General features: G+C 30.8%; 2 protein-coding genes across 2 annotated transcripts; both read right to left on the reverse strand.

Annotated features, from left to right (window-relative positions):
• Positions 1–9,001: 9,001 nt before the first annotated feature.
• Positions 9,002–10,169, reverse strand: LOC124930380. Its single transcript, XM_047470731.1, has 2 exons — positions 9,664–10,169; positions 9,002–9,308 (listed from the first exon to the last, which is right to left on the reverse strand). The coding sequence occupies exons 1-2, from the start codon at positions 10,167–10,169 to the stop codon at positions 9,002–9,004; spliced, it is 813 nt and encodes a 270-aa protein (XP_047326687.1).
• Positions 10,170–15,467: 5,298 nt separating this feature from the next.
• Positions 15,468–18,718, reverse strand: LOC124930928. Its single transcript, XM_047471304.1, has 7 exons — positions 18,258–18,718; positions 17,595–17,672; positions 17,364–17,506; positions 17,166–17,236; positions 16,986–17,081; positions 15,806–15,898; positions 15,468–15,681 (listed from the first exon to the last, which is right to left on the reverse strand). The coding sequence occupies exons 1-7, from the start codon at positions 18,681–18,683 to the stop codon at positions 15,599–15,601; spliced, it is 990 nt and encodes a 329-aa protein (XP_047327260.1). The 5' UTR covers positions 18,684–18,718; the 3' UTR covers positions 15,468–15,598.
• Positions 18,719–20,337: the final 1,619 nt, after the last annotated feature.

Genomic DNA, 20,337 nt, shown 5'->3' on the forward strand with positions numbered 1-20,337 from the left:
TTGAGCCTCTAGGGAGGTTCATCACGAGCTGTACGAGATCTTCATCGATACGGATCTCATCACCGTTGGCCAATACCAGAGAACTCTTATCCGGGTCAAAAGATTGGATTACATGTTTGGAAAAATGAGCAAGGCACTTGGAGACGCCCATTGTAAGAAGAGAACCAAACCCGATTTCCTTAACGGCTTCCCTCTGTTCTACGCTCAATTGAGGAATGAGTTGAGCGAGGCCATGAGGTGATGATCTGGTTAGAAATGTCACTGGACGTTTCTTGCGGGTTTTGGTTTTTTGGGGAGAGGGGGGAAACTCTTCATCGAATGGGGTAGTAGACGGAGAAATATTAGTGGTTTCTGGGGGTGCTTCTGGTAACTCTTCATCGACTGTTGGAGTGGAGGTATGAATAACATTTCGTTTTTTTTTAGGGGGAAAAGGTGGTGGTAAAATCTCATCAGTACCTGCAGCAACATCAGTAGCTTCGACAGCAACTGTGGAAACTGATTCAGCAGTCATCGACGACTTAGTATTCGTCTTCGGATTTCTCTTCCTCTTCCTTTCATATGTAAAGTTATTAAACCTCGAAGTCATTATTTTGGGTGGGATAGCATAAATCAGTATTCAACGAAATAAATTGAATAAACATGTGTAAAATTAGTATAAACACAATAAGATGAACATACCTCTCTGGTTTAGTGCTGGGATTGACGTTGGATGCCGGAGTGGGTGCAGTTTCGTTTTCGGTTATGCTCCTACAAACTTGCAAGACGACCTCTCGGGAGTCGATGGGATGATCCACTTCCATGTTGTTGCCTTGGTTACCCGACATGTTCAGAAGAAATCCTTGTAGTATAAACGAAATATCTAGGGTTTCGACGTTCAGTGTTTGGATTATCGCCGGGAGATAGAGAGAGAAGAATATGAACAGTTGCTTATGAAAATGAAATAGAGGGATAGTCGGCTTGTAGCGGGAAATTGAAATTATATCAACTAGTAATGGAAGCGAATAAATATTCGTTCGATATCGTAAATTCATAAAGAAATGATAAAAATAAATGTAAAAGAGATAGTATTCATAGAAGCGAAGATTTATTCGTGGAATGTAAATGCACGGGTAAGTGAATTTACATGACAGTCAAGTTGGCTTCTCATGTGAGGGGAGGTTGTTTTACATGAACGTCAGGCTAAAATTATTGGAAAATAAGAAATCTTCGCTTTCAATCGTCTACTCGAAAAACAAAATTCAAGCGAATATTTGGTCGTGTACTGATTTTCAATTTAAATTAATTACATTAACATTTATTAATAAACGGAATAAAAAAAAAATGTGGCCAAGGAATGGAAGCGAAGATTTGTTCGGTTGCTGCATGTCATCTTCAATTAATTGAATTAATATTTAATAAACGGGAATATAAAATCCATGTCATTCTGGTCTTTACATAAACGGGTAAGTGTCTTTACATGGTAGGCAAGAGGTCTTTACATGGGTGGGTAGGGGGGTTTTACATGAGGTTTCTATTAAACTTAATGGAAGCAAATATATCTTCGCTCCAGAGAGTCTCGGGGCAAAAAAAATGAAATAAAAAAAAAATGGAAAAAGAAAACAAGCCGGTAATTGAGGCGAAGATTTGTTCGGTCGCTGCATGTCATCCTCAATTAATTGAATTAATATTTAATAAACGGAAATATAAAATCCATGTCATTTTGGCCTTCACATAAACGGGTAAGTGTCTTTACATGGTAGGCAAGCGGTCTTCACATGGGTGGGTAGGGGGGTTTTACATGAGGTTTTTATTAAAATTAATTGAAGCATATATATCTTCGCTCCAGAGAGTCTCGAGGTAAAAAATAATTACATAAAAAAAAAATATAAAATCCGAGAAAATAAAAGATTGAATTAATTGAAGCGAATATTATATCGCTGCCTGTATTATTTAATAAATTAAACTAATATTTAAAAAACGTAAATATAATATGCATGTCAATTCGGTCTTTACATGGACGTGTAAGTGTATTTTCATGAACGGCAGGCGTTCTTCTCATGGGTGGGTATGCGGGGTTTACATGAGGGTCATGGCAACGGGCGTGTAGATCAGAGCGAAGATATCTTATCTGGGTATTATCTGAATATTATATTATTTCCTGGCGTTAACGGGCGCTTCCGTTAACGGCGTCTTGTGTGAACCCGGGCCTAAACCCGGATTCCGGATTCTCCCTCCCTCCGTCTCCTGCCCAGATTGATTTATTATTAAATTAATAATGCTGCAATCTGATTGGTGCGCCACAGGGGAACACGGCAATCGGTAGCAGAAGATCTGAACTGATTTGAAAGAGAGAGTTAGGTGGAGAGATGAGCTGTTTGTAGGACCATTTAGTCCTTTCACCATCTATTTCCTATGTGTAAAGTAGGAGATCTGATGTGGAAAATCATCAATGGTGGGTTTACTCATTTCACTTCATTTATTTATTTTTTATTTTGTTTTTGAGAAAGCTAACAATAAATCATATCTCATTTAATTTAATATAGAAAAAAATGCAATTAAATGTACTCACTAATATTTAATGACTTTGAGTAAATTTATTTATTATTTATGTATTATTAGTGCCACACATGTGACAACAATCATCAAAATTCTATAAAGACAAAGCTTTACATCAAAAGCTAGAAATTAAATAGTTTTTATTTTTATGACAAACTTGACCTTTGATACATTATACATAGTTTGATTTTAAGAATTCATAAGATAATTAAGAACTATTTGATTAAATTTTTTTGAAGAGTTCTTCGAAAAGAAAAATTAATATAATATTATTGATTTAATAAAGAATACTATAATAGATTATATATTTATAATAGTAATAAAAGATATAATCAATAAGAGAAACTTAGAAATTAATTAATATATAAGTCAATTAATAAGAGATAAATTAATAATTTCTCTCATTTGTTTAATACTTTATCACACCCCTTTAAATGAGAAGGTGAGGTACAAACCGTGAGTTTGCTACGTAAAAGAGCAAATCGATGAGAAACAAGACATTTGATGAAGATATCAGTCATTTGATCTTCAGTAGGAATGTATTAGATGAATAGTTGTTTACGAGCAACTTTTTCTCCAACATAGTCAAAATTGATTTCAATATATTTTGTGCGAGTATGAAATACCGGGTTTGTTGATAAGAATGCGAAATTAATATTATCACACTATAGAACTGGAGAAGAAGAAAGTGAAACTTGAAGTTTTCTAAGTAGAGATTGAATCCAACAAAGATCAACAATTGTATATGCAAAAGCACGATATTCAGATTCAGTACTACACACGATAAAAACCTTTCAGTTTTGATATGGATCTTACACCGTTTAAACTGCTATTTTTATTTCTTTTTACGTGAGGAATTTATTCCTTTGATAATATCGAAAAATAAAGTAATGAAAATATAGACTTTATAGTCAACCCCATAACTAACATTTCCGTCGAGTCTTGTCAGAGATTGGAATTTTAATGAGAGGTTGACATAAGTCTTTTTAACTTTTTCGATTAAGAATAACCTCACGACTAGAAAGTCGGCACCTAATTTTTTAAATTAAGAAAATAATTAGAGATTCTTTTATAAGTTCGGTGATTGGTTACGTGTGGGAAAGGACTAAAAGCACTGTGTCCCACAATGTCCCGTAGCTCTTTACTTCATCAATGTTGTTTTTTAGAAAAAAAAAATATTATTACACTAAAATTTTAGACATTTAAAATTTTGTAATCTACTGTGTTAAACATTAATATTAAGGATTAAACATTAATATTAAGGATGTATCTTATTAATATTTGAATGAAAAACATAAATCATTATATAAAACGTATAAACAATGAATTTTCAAGAAATGTTATTCAAACATGTTTAGACGTAATAATCATATTAATCATTTTAATTTATTCAAGACATTAATTGCTAAATAAATATAAACATTATATAAATATATACATGAATATACAAAATGTAGAGATTATAAAATAATATTTAAATTATAGGCTTAATAATCTTTGAAACATTTTTTTAATCATGCGAAAATTAATATGAACATTAATATGCAAAATTTTAAAATATTAATTTATAATCAAGCGTAGAAATATGAATAATAATAATAATAATAATAATAATAATAATAATAATAATAATAATATAAATTAGTTTTAAGATTTTTGGAGCACTAAAACAAAATAAACTAATTAAATGTATAAAAATTAGAATCATTATCGAATTGGTCCTTAGATCAAGAATAAATTTTAATAAAAAATATTAACTTCTTAATTAAATTTAATTTTTCAATTATTATTTATTTAATTAGTAATAAATACCAAATAATAGAATAAAGTAAACACGAAAAAAAAAATGAAATGGACCTAGATGTTTAGTGAACTTTCGGCAAAATTTCAAATTTGGGCCTATAAATTAGTGTTGTTTGACCAAAAATTTAGAAACAGGATTGGGCCACGAGGGAGTTAGGTCAGAAACGGGTCAGCCACGGTCACAGGTTCTACCCGTCGCGGATTTGGATCTTTCTCCTCCTCAGTCTTCTCCTTTGATCCATGTTCATCTCCCAAACTCATATAAAATACAATCTAAGAGAAAACATAAGTTATGGATTACATGTATTACAATAAATGTCGATTTAAGTATACTAGAATCGATTAGGGTTATGAAATTCAGATCGATCCTCTAAATCATCATCGGAATCCTCCAATCGTCATTCTTGAGCCTAAGCCCATAACAGACCACCCGACAACCAATTTTTTAAAAAAATAGACTCCAATCTATACCTATTTCAGAACTGAAAACCAAAATTCAACTGGAGTACTAGATCTATTAATCAAACTTAAAAACAATACAGATATCAAACAACTTTTAATGATGAACAAAAAATAACTGAAAATAAGAATATAAATCAAAATAATATTAATAAATGATTATAGAAAATGAGGAAGGAGGATTTTTTGAAAATGCTTTCCAAATTCTAGTATGAATCTTGTTGAAAAATTCTCTCTTTTTTCTCTTTTTCTTCTAGCTCTCCTCTTTTTCGTTGCACTCGATGGCTTTGTATAGCATTCAAGTAAGATTTGTTCTTCGTTGTTTAATAGGGATACAAGATCTACCGAAAAATCGTGTAGATCGTGACTTGAGGAAAGTCACCGGATCTGTCGGGATCTTCTACGCTAGAAACGAAAGTCATTAATCAACCCGCATTCTTTGTTGCTACCTCGTCATCTCGTCGGACAGCTAAGTTGGAGGAAGGCGGAGTTACATCGTCATCCCGAGTAAGAATATCGTCAATATATTTAAATATATTTAGATTGACAACTCTGCCTTCCTCCAACTCAACTGGCCGACGAGATAGCAAAAAAAAAGGTGGGTTAATTAATGGCTTCCGTTTCTAGCGCTGAAGATCTCGACAGATCCGACGACTTTCCTCAAGCCACGATCTACTAGATGCTTTGGCAGATCTGGTATCCCGATTAAACAGAGAAGAACGAATATTAATGTTATAAAAGGCCATCAAATGCAATTATGCAATGAATAAAAGGAGAGCTAACAAAAATAAAAATAAAAATAAAAATAAAAGAAGATCTTCCAACAAGATTTATATATAATGGTATTTCGAAAGCATTTTAAAAAAATCCTTTCCTCATTTTTTTTAAGCATCTATTAATATTATTTTTAATTTAAGATTTATATTCTTATTTTTTAATTATTTTTGTTCATCGTTAAAAGTTGTTTGATATCTATATTATTTTTTGAGCATGATTCATAGATTTATAACTCCGGTTGGATTTTGGTTTTCATTTCTGAAATAGGTACAGATTAGAGTCTATTTTCTTTAAAACTGGTTGTTGGGTAGTCTGTTCTAGGCTTAGGCTCAAGAACGAAGATCGCCCTAATCGATTCTAGTCGACTTAAATCGACATTTATTGTAATCACGTGATCCGTAACTTATGTTTTCTCTTAAATTGTATTTTTTTTATGTGAATTGGGAGATGAACACGGATCAAAGTAAAAGACTGAAACTTGTTGGAGGATAAATTGTTTGTTGAGGAGAAAGATCCAAATCTGTTACGGGTAGAACTTGTGACCCATGGCTGACCCGTTTCTAACCTAACTCCCAAGTGGCCCAATCCTGTTTTATAATTTTTGGCCAAACCAAATTAGGCCCAAATTTGAAATTTGACCTAAAGTTCACATAACAGTTAGATCCATTTCATTTTTTTCTTCTTTACTTTATTTTATTATCTGATATTTATTACTAATTAAATAAATAATAACTAAATAATAAAACAATTAAATTTAATCAAGAAAGTAATCAGTTTGATCATGATTCTATTTTTTTTTTACATTTAATTAGTTTATTTTGTTTTAAGACTACAAATCTTAAAACTAATTTATATTATTGTTATAAATTAATGTTTATGTCTATGTTAAACGTGATTAGAAAAATGTAATAGACCTATGATTTAAATATTATTTTATAACTTTTACATTTTAGTATATTCATGTATAAATTTATATAATCTTTATACTTCATTTAGTAATTAATGTCTTGAACGATTAATATGATTATTACGTCTAAACATGTTTGAATAATATTTTCTTGAAAATTCATTGTTTATATGTTTTATATAATAATTTATGTTTTTCATTCAAACATTAGATACATTCTTAGTATTAATGTTTAGCACGGTAGAATACAAAATTCCAAATGTTTAAAATATAAAGTGTAATAACTTTTTTTTCTTTCTAAAGTCCAAAATGTTGAAGTAGAGACATATAGGACGTTGTGGGACACGGTGGTTTTAGTCGTTTTAGTCATTTCCCACACGTAATCAAACACCGGACTCATAAAAGAATCTCTAATCATGGTCTATATACGCTTTATGCATCCAAGTATTATTGGTAGAACTTCTTCTTCTATTGAAATCATTTTTTTGAGTTTTTTTTTATAAGCTCTAATATCATGTTTGATTTGATTTTGAGAATTGATAATATAAAAACCAGAACTATTCTTGAAGAGTTTTTGAAAAAAAAAATTGATATAATATTTTTGATTGGACGAATAATATTACAATAATTTATCTACTTTATAATAGTAATAAAATATATATAAAAAAGTTATGAATTAATATATAAACTTAATTAAATAAGAGATAAATTAATCATTTTCTCTCCTTTGTCTAATCCTTTATCATCTATTCACAACTACAACTTTCAGAATTAACAAAACTAGTTATACTTTTATATGGAATAAATATGTATAATATTTATTTTATTTGAATTTAGAAAGTAAGAAGTGCAGGTTATTTCCATATGAGTTTACTTCGAGAGTTTTGTATAATTAATTTCATGTAATTATAATATCCACACAAAACTCATCATTCCTCCAATGGTGCTTTATTTAAAAACAAATTCACATAATTGTACAATTTATGTATCTATACATTAGATTCATTAAGAAATTATTCATATTCAATCAAGAACAAGATGAATGGAGCCAATAGGGAGATTTAAAGACCTAACCAAGAAATTATGTACTATTTTTTTTCCTTTTTAACCAATAAATAATTTAATTATTTTTATTTCATTTAAAATATATTTGTTTAGTAAAAAAAATCATTTTAAACCAAATTTATTTATTACTCTAATAATATAATGAACTTAGTAAGACAAAATTTAAATTTAACCCAAACGTGAATAGTGTATTTATTATCTTACTGAAAAACATAAAATGTTTTTTACTTATAAACTATTTTTTTTATATCTTGTTGGGATATAATTTAAATAAATAATGTTGTGTATATATTAATAAATTTAATAACTTTAATTAATCTAAACCAACTAAGCTATTGTGATATCTTAAATATAATTTTTTATATCATAAATAATTTAATATTATTATAAAATTATATAAACTATTATAAAAATATAAAAAATTATATAAATATAATAACAATAATTCTGTTTCCCTTTAGAGGGGATATTAAAGATATTTAAATAATTATAATAAAGATAAATATTCATTTTATTTAATTTTATTATTTCTTATATTTAAGCAAGTCATTATGTTTGAAAATTTATTAAAATAATCATGTATAATCATTCAATTGACTATTATTGATTTAGCATTTTCTTCCATCCTTTAATTATTTACATTCAAATAACTAGTACTATCATTTAACTATTTTTCATCAAATTATTGATTACAATATAAATATTGTGAACTGAATATGGTTTAAGTCCAGCTGGTTGAAGGAATCAATTATACTAAGGCTTTAAAAATAATATTTTCTAAGTACTAAGAGCATGGCTATTCGTCATGACGTCATTGATTATGACCCAAAAAATAAAAATTGGTCATGATTATCTTAGCATGGCTATTCGTCATGACGTCATTGATTATGACCCAAAAAATAAAAATTGGTCATGATTATGAAAAAAACTTTATGACCAAGATTTTCATAAAACTTTTTGGTCATGATCATGAAAATTATTATCATGGTGGTGTTTATCCATGACAAAAAATTTTTGATCATCAATTAAAAAATATTATTTTTATTTTTAAATTAAAAAAATAATATTTAATTTTTAGTTTTATACATAATAATGTTTTTTAATTTTTAAAAATAATAATTAATTTTTAAATGATAATAAACACGAAATTAAAATACATTATTAACATAGCAAAAATTACAAAGTAAATATAGTAGAAACTAAAATAGACGGCGATAATTAAGAGAACAACACCAACAACCATATTTCACATATCAGTCGCTCCATATAATTGTCATATGCTTTCGACCAAGTCCGATTTCAGTAGCAGGTGCGTGTTTTTATCTCAACATCGTCCTTGTATGCCAAATACGTATTGATATCCACAATACGTTCACTCGAGAACTCAAAATCACCGTCTTGTTCAACATACAACCTGCTTAACTTATTCCTTCTGTCGGTCTTACTTACACGCCTCTACGGTTTGTTTGCGGAATTATCTTCCACGAATTCCTGCGAGTTATCATAACCATCATATGTGTCTCTTTCATCTTCAACTATCATGTTGTGCATAATGATACAAGCCATCATGATTTTGCTAATAACGTCTCGATTCCATGCGAGCGATGGCTTACGAATTATTGCAAATCGAGTTTGAAGCACCCCAAATGCACGCTCAACGTTTTTTCTAGTAGCCTCTTGGTGTTTTGCAAACAATTTTTCTTTTGGTGTCTGGGAAGGGCTATTGACTCGATGAATGTAACCCATTGTGGATAGATACCATCTGTGAAATAATATACCTTATCATAATGATTACCATTTCCCACAAAGTTAGAATCTGGTACTCGACCTTCTAGAAAATCATCGAACACCGGTGATTTATGAAGGACGTTAATGTCGTTATATGATCCTGGCATGCCAAAAAAAGCATGTCAAATCCACAAGTCTTCAGATGCAACCGCTTCTAATATTAGTGTTGCCTTTCCATTTCGACCTTGATATTGGTCTTTCCAAGTAGTCGGACAATTTTTCCATTCCCAGTACATGCAATCAATACTCCCAATCATGTCTGAAAATCCACGCCGCTCCCCTTTGCGCAATAGTTCTTCTAAATCCAATCGAGTAGGCTGTGTAAATACTGCCTTCCAAAGGTGTCAATGACAGCTTCGGTGAATTTCTGAAGAGAAATCATTGCCGTGCTTTCGCTCATTCTTAAATATTCATCGACACTATCCGCGCATGTGTCATACGCTAGCATCCACATTACTGTCGTGCATTTCTGCAAAGCTGACATACCCAACCGACCTGTGGCATCTTTATTTTGAGGGAAGAATTCATCATGCGCCTCAACTGTATTCACTAGTCGAAGAAATATGTTTTTGCACATTCTAAACCTCCGTCGAAACATATAATCTGGATAGGTCGGATTTTCTCCAACGTAGTCCCTCATGAGGGATCTGTGACCGACTTTTCGTTCTCGTTCATAGTACTTTCTTCCCTTACTACGATTTCGGATGTGTTTTTGTGGATAATTTTTCGGCACATATTCATGGACAATATAATTCACCGCTTCATCAATCAATTCGTTGACTTCATCGTCATCCGAAGAACTTGGTGGAGGGGATGAAGAATAACAATAGTACATCGACGTATTAGCGGATGAAGAAGAGTAGTTTTCATATTGTGACATATTTTCGTGAGAGTAGTGTTACAGAAGGCTTTATCTTTTAAAATATATTTGTTGTGTGTTATATGCTAAATAATCCTAAGTTATATATAGGGATATAACATTAGATTCTTTTGCTACTCCTTTTATTACTGACATTAGATACTACTTTACTGCACTTGGCATTATTGACATCCTATTATAATGGGTTGGTGTTGTCAATTCATTTTCCTACTTTTCATATTCGTATTCATCGAATGTTGGTGTTGTCAATTCATTTTCTTACTTTTTAGATTCGTAATAATGGTGTTGGTGTTGTCAATTCATTTTCTTACTTTTCAGATTCAGTCATATTTATGAAAATATTTTTGAAATAAATCAACATTACTGAAATAAACACGGCCTTGTTTGATCTTTGGGTTATTGGGGTTTTATCCGGGTTTTATCCCAAATAACCTTGTTTGATGAAATTAGGAAAAAATCAGTTTTTTAATTTTTATTGCAAAAATACCCCTACCTCTCTTTTTCTCTCTCTCAATACATTTTAAAAATATATTAATTTAATTTATATTTAAATAAAATTTAAAATATAATATAATAAAATAAATATTAAAAATTATAGATATATTAATATTAACTTTTATTAATACATCAAATAAAATTTAAATGAATACTAATTTTATAATTATAATTTAAATATTATATAAGATAATATAGTATATTATAATTTTATTTATATTGTGTATTTATTTTTATTTAATATAATAACATAAAATTTTAAATGAAATAAATTTTATAATATAATAACCAAAAATCAAACAATTATAGTATTTATTTAGAAATATAATTTAAAGTTAGTTTATATATAAAAAAAAGTAATAATAAATTTCTTTATAAATATTTAATTTAAATAAGATATATTTTTAAATTAATTAATATTTTTTATTTAAATATATTTAACTTTATTTTCTAGTATAAATATTTATTAAAATAAATTTAAATTTTAAATGTTATATTAGATAATATAGTTGGTTAGAATTTTATTTATATTTTGAATTTATTTTTATTTAATATAATTTTTTTAAATGAAATAATTTATTAATTTAAATTATATAAAAATAAATTTTATAATGTAATAAAGTATATATATATATATATATATATATTAATATTATTTTTTTAATAATATAAAATGAAATATTTAATTAAAGGGTAATTTTGGTATTTTAATTTATAAAATGATTGATTTGATTTGAGATGTGATGGTTGGGTTTTGAGATAAAACCTGAGTTTTATCCCAATAACCCAAAGATCAAACGAGGCTCAAGGAAATACAACACAAAATGAAAATTACAACACATTACACATAACACATTACAATTAGAAAATTACAACATTAAAAAAAAAATTAAAACACATTATACCAAAAAAAATATACCAAAATTCATAATTTTTTGAGATCTATAAATAGAGACCACTCTTCATATATTTCGGAGCACATAAAAAATCATTATTTTCTCCATTTTTTACTAATTACCCTCCTTTATTTACAATTATCCATAATTAATACTAAATTATTATGGATAATTACAACAATAATCCAAACACTTCCGCTGATTTTGAACCCGAATATGTAAGTTTTCGACAGTTTAAGCGTAATAATCCAATCGGGTGGCAAAATATGATGTCGCCGGGAAATAATTACGGTATATCTTAGAATTCGTCCCAAAACTTCTATCAAAACTCCCAACAAAATTTCGATACCTACCCACAAAATTACCAGAATTCCGAAGATAATTATTTCCAGTCATACACCATAGTCTCAAAGACACAAAATTCGTACAACCAATATGAAGTAAAAGACGATGTCTCTGACATTGGTGTTGGCCGAGGAAAGAAAGCTACAATGAAAAAGAAAAACACGGGCAAAGAAGCTACCGGCAAGGAAAAAATTCCATGGGAGAAAACGAAAGATGAAGTGCTCATCGCTTCGTTCATGAAACACAGCACTGATGCTATTGAATCGACTAACCAAAAGGCTACCCAACTATGGAGTAAGGTGCAGAAGTCGTTTGAGGAGACTCAGAGACAACGACCGTACGAAATCCACGTACGAAATGGGGACATGCTTCAAAGTCGGTGGAGAAGAACTGCTACAGTAGTGACCAAGTGAGTTCATGCATATGATGTTGCGACTAAGAGAATGAGAGTGATGTCCTAAAAAACGTTATAAAAATATATGAACACCAGCATGGTTCTTGGGATTTTGATCATGCATGGCGTCTTTTGCGGAATTTCAACAAATGGGAAGAACTAGTCAATCCTAGAGAAAAAAACACTGAAAGTGAACAGCCTTCTAGTGGTAGCGGAAAATTATCGATAGTGGTTGTGCAACGCTGGAGACACCCGCTACTGATGATGACGTCTTTGGTGGTGCTAACAGTCATCCAATTGGTATTAAGAAATCTAAAGAACTTGCTATAGGAAAGTTTAAGGAAGATCCAAACATTACAAACTTTGCCACCAGACTTCAATTACATGACGAAGCTGCAGCTAAACGGGAGGAGATGAGACAACAGAGACTAGAGTTTGAGATGGAAAAGGAAAGGAAGATGCAAGAAGAGAAAGCGCAATACTTCCAACTAGAACAAGAGAAGCTTGAGTGGGACAAGAAGAAGATGAAATTGACTGCTCTTTATCAGCTTATTGCCAAGTCCAATTTGACCCCCGAAAGAAAAACTCAAGGATAAACTCATGTGTGAAGTTGGTGATTATCTTTAATTGGTTTGTTTCCGCGCTAAGTGTTAGATTATTGGTTTCAATTTCCGCAATGTTATGTAATTTCCGCAGTGTGTAATGTGTTGTAATCTTCTCTTTAATGTTATAATTTTCTGCTTGTAATGTGCTATGTGTTGTAATTTTCACTTTGTGTTGTATTTCCGTGTTTATTTCAGTAATGTTGATTTATTTCAAAAATATTTTCACAATTATGACGAATCTGAAAAGTAAGAAAATGAATTGACAACACAGCACCATTATTATGAATATGAAAAATAAGAAAATGAATTGACAACACCAACATTCAATTGTTACGAATCTTAAAAGTAGGAAAATAAATTGACAACACCAACCCATTATAATAGTATCTGATGTCAATAATGCCAAGTGCAGTAAAGTAGTATCCAATGTTAGTAATAAAATGAGTAGCCAAAGAATTCAATGTTATATCCCTATATATAACTTAGGATTATTTAGCATATAGCACACACAACAAATATATCTCAAAAGATAAAACCTCCTGCAACACTAATCTCACGAAAACATGTCACAATATGAAAACTACTCTTCTTCATCTGTTAATACGTCGATGTACTATTGTTATTCTCCATTCCCTCCACCAAGTTCTTCAGATGACGATGAAGTCAACGAATTGATTGATGAAGCGGTGAATTATATTGTCCATGAATATGTGCCAAAAAATTATCCACAAAAACACATTCGAAATTGTAGTAAGGGAAGAGAGTACTATGAACGAGAACGAGAAGTCGGTCACAGATCCCTCATGAGGGAGTACAGGGAGTACTTTGGAGAAAACCCGACCTATCCAGATTATATGTTTCGACGGAGGTTTAAAATGTGCAAAAACTTATTTCTTCGACTAGTGACTAGTGAATGCAACTGAGGCGCATGATGAATTCTTCCATCAAAACAAAGATGCCACAAGTTAGTTAGGTATGTCAGCTTTGTAGAAATACACGGCAGCAATGCAGATGCTAGCTTATGGCACATGCACGGATAGTGTCGATGAATATTTAAGAATGAGCGAAAGCACGACAATGATTTCTCTTCAAAAATTCACCGAAGTTGTCATTGATACCTTTGAAAGGAAGTATTTACGCAGGCATACTCGATTGGATTTAAAAAAACTTATGCGCAAAGGGGAGCGACGTGGATTTCCAGGCATGATTGGGAGTATTGATTGCATGCACTAAGAATGAAAAAATTGTCTGCTTAGAAAGGCCAATATCAAGGTCGAAGTGGGAAAGCAACACTAATATTAGAAGTGGTTGCATCTGAAGACTTGTGGATTTGGCATGCCAGGATAATATAACGACATTAACATCCTTCATAGATCACCGGTGTTCGATGAAGTTCTGGAAGGTCGAGTACCAGATTCCAACTTTGTGGTGAATGGTAATCATTATGATAAGGTATATTATCTCACAAATGGTATCTATCGATAATGGGCTACATTCATTCAGTCAATAACCCTTTCCCAGACACCAAAAGAAAAAATTATTTGCAAAACACCAAGAGGTTGTTAAAAAAGACGTTGTGCGTGCATTTTGGGTGCTCAAGCTCGATTTGCAATAATTCGTAAGCCATCGCTCGCATGAAATCGAATCATGATGACTTATATCATTATGCACAACATAATAGTTGAAGATGAAAGAGACACATATGATGGTTATGATAACCCGCGGAAATTTGTGGAAGATAATTCCGCAAATAAACCGTAGAGGCGTGCAAGTAAGAGACCCGCAGAAGGAATCAGTTAAGCAGGCTGTATGTTGAACAAGACAGTGATTTTGAGTTCTCGAGTGAACGTATTGTGGATATCAATACGTATTTGGCCAACAAGAACGATGTTGCAGATAAAAACACGCACCTGCTACTGAAATCGGACTTGGTCAAAAACATATGGCAATTATATGGAGCGACTGATATGTGAAATATGATTATTGATGTTGTTCTCTTAATTATCGCCGTCTGTTTTAATTTCTACTATATTTAGTTTGTAATTTTTACTATGTTAATAAATGTATTTTAATTTCGTGTTTATTATCATTTAAAAATTAATTATTATTTTTAAAAATTAAAAAACATTATTATGTATAAAAATTAAATATTATTATTATATTTAAAAATTATTTATTATTTTTTTAATTTAAAAATAAAAATAATATTTTTTAATTAATTATCAAGATTTTTTTGTCATTGATAAGCACCATGATCAAAACTCTTTTCATGATCATGACTATGATCATGACAAAAAATTGGTTATGGATAGGAATGCTCTAAATATATTTTAACCAAAATTATTTACAAATATAACTACTTATTATTATTTTTAATTTAAGAAACTAATATTTGTTAGACTTTTCATCTTTTTAGTCAAAAAATTTTCCAATTAACTATCCTAGTATGTCAACTAGTTTAAGCAAATTAATTATTGATATGAGTCATATGACTATAACAAAATTAATAATATAAACATAATAAAAGAAAAATTAATATGTAAATATTACCATTTAAGGTGGATCCATCTCGGTTTGGTCCTATCTGTGCGGGTTAAATTTGTCGAAGATCCGAGTGTTGAACCATATCTAAGGGCAATAAATAGTTGATTAACAAATGAAAAGTTGATAGTCGGGTTTTATTACGCCTACATTCAAGTAGTTGACGTCTACAACAACCTCCCCAAAGTCATCTGCAAAGAATCAAAACAGATGTTTTTAGGGTTCTTTGCTAGTTCACATCGTTCTTAGGCATCAAAAAAACATGTCCGTGTCGATTTAAGGAACATTAAAAAATTGGATAAAATAAGAAAAAACCTTCGTATATGGTCCTCGCGTACTGTACATATTGGGGTATGATATCTCTATAAATGATCCCATCCTGATGTGCATCCAATATCACTAGAACTCCTGTGACAAGAAATGAAAAATAAAAGGCAAATCTCTAGTAATAAGTAATAACAAATGGTTTAGAAGGGGATGATACACATATAGCTTGTAATCTAACCGGAAATTAACCACTCTTTTAGCCAAAACACACAAATGAAACATTCGAAAAGAGATACATCAAGCTCAAAGATTCCCACTAAGAACATACTAAGTTCTCTAAAATAAGTTACTATTGCAAGGAATGGGTATCGATCCTTCAAAATGACAATGAACTAGTTGAAGGATTTAAGGAATAAGAAATGGTTTGGAAGGGGATAATACAAATATAGCTTGTAATCTAAACAAATGCAAAAGAAATAACAAAAATCCCATTCGAATTGAGATAAAGTCATTTACGTGCCAATCAACTTCCAAAGCTATATTATTTTACAAAGAAAAAGAACTCTACAGTAGCGGCTAATGAACAAGGGAATATTATTTCAGCAAAATCTTGGTTTGGTTCGTGATGGTATGCAGATTCAGCTAAATTCAACTACTTCATAATTGACTCGCTTCAACTGGTATCCTACAAGCATGGTATTAATCAAAATAATTCATAGGAATCTAAACTGATCCTACAAATTCCCAAATCCAAACTATGTTCATCTTCATCTTTATTTCCTCAATTTTTTCTGTTTAGAAAGTTTTTAACATTACCATGAACTCTATAAATGAGTCAGGTCTTCTAAGTTTCAGGGGGATACCATGTTAATAATCTCCCCTTTTCCTGTCTCTCTTCATGTAACTCTCTTTTCTTTTGTATAATATTTGTTGGCTTTTAGTTTAATTTTATTTTTACAACATTCCCCAAAAAACCACAGTAACCAAAAAGGCTAATTATAAAGCTAAAGAGCAACATCATCGTTTGAGTTTCTTCTAGGCAAAAGCAAATCTGATACAAGCAATATCTGATTAGACAATTCAGAGGACAAGAGATCTAGCACATGCAAGAACTGCCCAGTTTCTAAAGAGAAACCCATCTTACTGGCCACATTTTTAGATTAGTATAAAATAAGAAAATTCCACTATACATAAAGCAAATATATGGGATAAAGATAAGGAGAAGTACCAGGAGCCAACCAATCTGAGGAAGTTTCACTTGGCAATGGAGCCAACCAAAGAATGTTTCTCAAATTCATTGAATCATCATACACCACATTAGACCCTGAATAAATGGTCACCAAATGTTTAACTTTATAGTAGTCGGTATAATGATTCTAAGAGGAGCTTTAATGGAGAGTGAACCTACCTATTTGACAGTATCCCATATAATGAGGAAAAACCTTCTTGTCATACATGGGGTATTCTTTTGCATGGAACCTGCCTCGAAAATACCCATAAACATTGGATAAGTTATTTCATAGTTTTGTTCAAAAATAAATGATGTGGAGTACCTGTAACTAGTTTTATTTAAGTTCCATTAGGTTAAAAAGTATACCCAACTTACAAGATACCAAGCCTTCTGGACTCCGTCGCGATAAACATATGACCATGGAATAGGTCAAACCGATTTAATGATACATGAAAGCCCACACTAGAACCCAGGTCAGCAATTGTTTCGAACAAGAACTTAACATACGAGTTCAACTCCTACGAAAGACAAGTAACACAAAGGGACTGAGTAACCAGTTAATTTAATGATGAATGAGATCATTAGAACAATATCCATATTCCATACTTCATCTATAAAGCGTCTCCCATACGGTGTTCTTGTAAGCTCACAATGATTCTCTTGGCATTTTTCCGCATCAGGTACCTGCAAATATCCTAAGAGAATACTTTTAGCTAAAAGAATCTATACATTCATGTGCCTATCCTTAAGAAAAAATGAACTTGGAAGAAAGACACAAGGCAAACTTGTGTTGTATAAAACTACTGCCTCATGATACAACATAGATCTAAAACTCTCTAAAAAACAATGTTTTATGCCAATGATGAAAACATTTGCAATGAATGCATCCCTTCATTGCAAACAGACACATATATTCATTCAAACTATTCCAACATCTATAAGGTTGTTAATTGGAGACAAGAAGAACTTTATAGATACATAAGGAAGGAATCAAAAACAAATAACATTATCAGATCAACCAGCTACAAACTTCATGTTTAAGATCAATGCATTGATGAAGCTCAATTATTAACTTATCTCCATATAGAACTTTTCATGAGCTTTCATACGGTTAATTCCCTAGCCAGCTAATTGAAAGACATTCTACTCAAGTGCATATAGCATCAATCATGACTTAAATTAATCAGCAGAATGCATAAAAATAAGGTCAAAACAATGAATTGAACCCTAAGGTTCGCAAACATATGGAAATTGATAGAAAAGACTAACGGTGATATAGATTGGATCGAGAGTACGATGAATGGAATCTGGATCACCGCCTGTATCCATAGCTAATCGAGCAAGCTCCAATACCGATGGAGGTGGACGCCAGATGAGATCGTTCACGTCTGCAAGGCGGCGGCGGCGATGATCGGATGACATCGACGAGGGAAGTGGCGTTTGTTGTTGTTGAGAGGGAGAGAAAGGAACAAGGAACTTGAAGCATGACCTGAGTTCATTAGCTACTTTGGGGTCGATTGCGGCGGCTTGTTGCGGAGTTCCTAGGATAGAGAGTAAATCGAAGGCGGTGGCTTTGGAATCAGAAGGAAGCTTGAGGCGGGACGAAAATGGCGGAGAGTATGAATAGACTGTGTATGAAGCAGCGAAAGAGAGAGAGAGGAGGAAGGTGAATCGTAGGGGGAGAGATGATTTCATTCTCTCCTCCTTCTTTTCTCAGATTGACAAATGTAATTTATTTAAAATCATATGAGAAATATGATATTTTCTTTTTCAATTTATAAAATTTGTTGAAAACAAGTTATAATATATATATATATAATAATGCTTAATTTTTAAATTGTCCGGTAACCTATAACAAAACAAGTACAACCTTTTAACCAACTAGGCTAATAACACTTTATATTTTAAATTTAACCCAAAATTTGTTAGTTAAAAAGTTGAACTTATATTTATAATGATGCTTAATTTTTAAAGTGTCCGGATTGCCGGGTAGAGCTGTGGTTAATTTGGATATATGTGAGAGTAAATGGATACTTGAGTCGGATTGTGGGTTGACCCGCCCATAAACTTAAAATGATATAGGTATGATTCGATCTTACAACCTAACAAAACAAGTACAACCTTTTAACCAGCTAGGCTAATAACACTTTATTTTTTAATTCAACCCAAAATTTGATAAACGCGTGACATTTTAACAATATAAATTCAACTTTTTAACTAACTAATATATATATATATATATATATATATATATATATATAATGATACTTAATTTTTAAAGTGTCCGGATTGCCGGGTCAAAAGCTGTGGTTAATTTGGATATATGTGAGAGTAAATGGATACTTTGGTCGGATTGTGGGTTCACCCGCCCATAAAAATTTTACCGTAATATTTTTTTTCACGGTTTTTTATATTATTACTCGTACAAATGCACGGGATACATGCTAGTTTTTTTTAATGATATTTTTTTAATATGGCAACTTGTACCATTTTTTTTATGGTGTGTTTTTGGTTTTATTTGACATTTTGTTTAGCATAATCAAATTTTTTATTCAAAACTATTTTCAACTATTGGTGTATTTTTTATAACTTTCGATTGTATTAGTGACAATTTCTTAAGTCTAGTTACGTTCATTTTTTAACCGTAAAGAAGATAAAGTTATTTTTATTTTATCAATAAAGAATCACTAAAATAATCTTTTACTTAAAGACTTTATTATAGGTACCCTTCCATTATTTTTATGAGTTTCTCATTTTTTTAACATATAAGTAGAGGGTCAGTCATTACTTAACAAACTTTTTCTAACGTTATTTACCAACCTTCGATTAAAGACAATTTTCACTGCAACTCAAATTGTTTGGTAGTGGTTCTTCCGATATCGTTTGATTGATTTATTCGATTATTTTACATCATCACTCATCATTACAAATCTTTGGAATCACCATAAGAAATTACAAAATTGTTAGAATCTTTTTCACTAAAATTTTAACATTGCAAATTTATCATATTATTTAACATATAGATTTTTATTTAGTTATTTTGATTTTATTGATATTATTTGTAATTTAATTTTTGTTATATATAACTTATATTATATATATAATAACATTTAACTACAAATAATCGTGTCATCGCATCAATACGCATGACATATTTTTTTTTTGGAAAAACAACTTAGTGTTATTTCATTAAAAAAATCTAAAATAATTACCAGCAACGGTTGAGGCAACTGGTCAGGGTGCTGACACAGCAGTTGTTCAGACAATGATTACACCTTCTGCAGAGCTAGTTGTTACACTTGCTACAGATCTACCTGAAGTTGCAATTCCAAAGGCAGCAGTCACTTTC

This window comes from Impatiens glandulifera, chromosome 3 (genome assembly GCF_907164915.1).
Source record: "Impatiens glandulifera chromosome 3, dImpGla2.1, whole genome shotgun sequence".
In the NCBI taxonomy this organism is placed as follows: Eukaryota; Viridiplantae; Streptophyta; class Magnoliopsida; order Ericales; family Balsaminaceae; genus Impatiens; species Impatiens glandulifera.

Excerpts from the sequence above, each read along its gene's own strand:
- LOC124930380 (XM_047470731.1), bottom strand. The coding sequence starts at position 10,169 with ATGTACTATTGTTATTCTTCATCCCCTCCACCAAGTTCTTCGGATGAC. Across the intron at positions 9,309-9,663 it reads ATTGACACCTTTGGAAGGCA|ATGGTATCTATCCACAATGG; the intron begins GTATTTACACAG and ends ATTATTTCACAG.
- LOC124930928 (XM_047471304.1), bottom strand. The coding sequence starts at position 18,683 with ATGAAATCATCTCTCCCCCTACGATTCACCTTCCTCCTCTCTCTCTCT. Across the intron at positions 17,673-18,257 it reads TCGATCCAATCTATATCACC|GTACCTGATGCGGAAAAATG; the intron begins GTTAGTCTTTTC and ends GGATATTTGCAG. Across the intron at positions 17,237-17,363 it reads TCCAGAAGGCTTGGTATCTT|GTTCCATGCAAAAGAATACC; the intron begins GTAAGTTGGGTA and ends TTTTCGAGGCAG.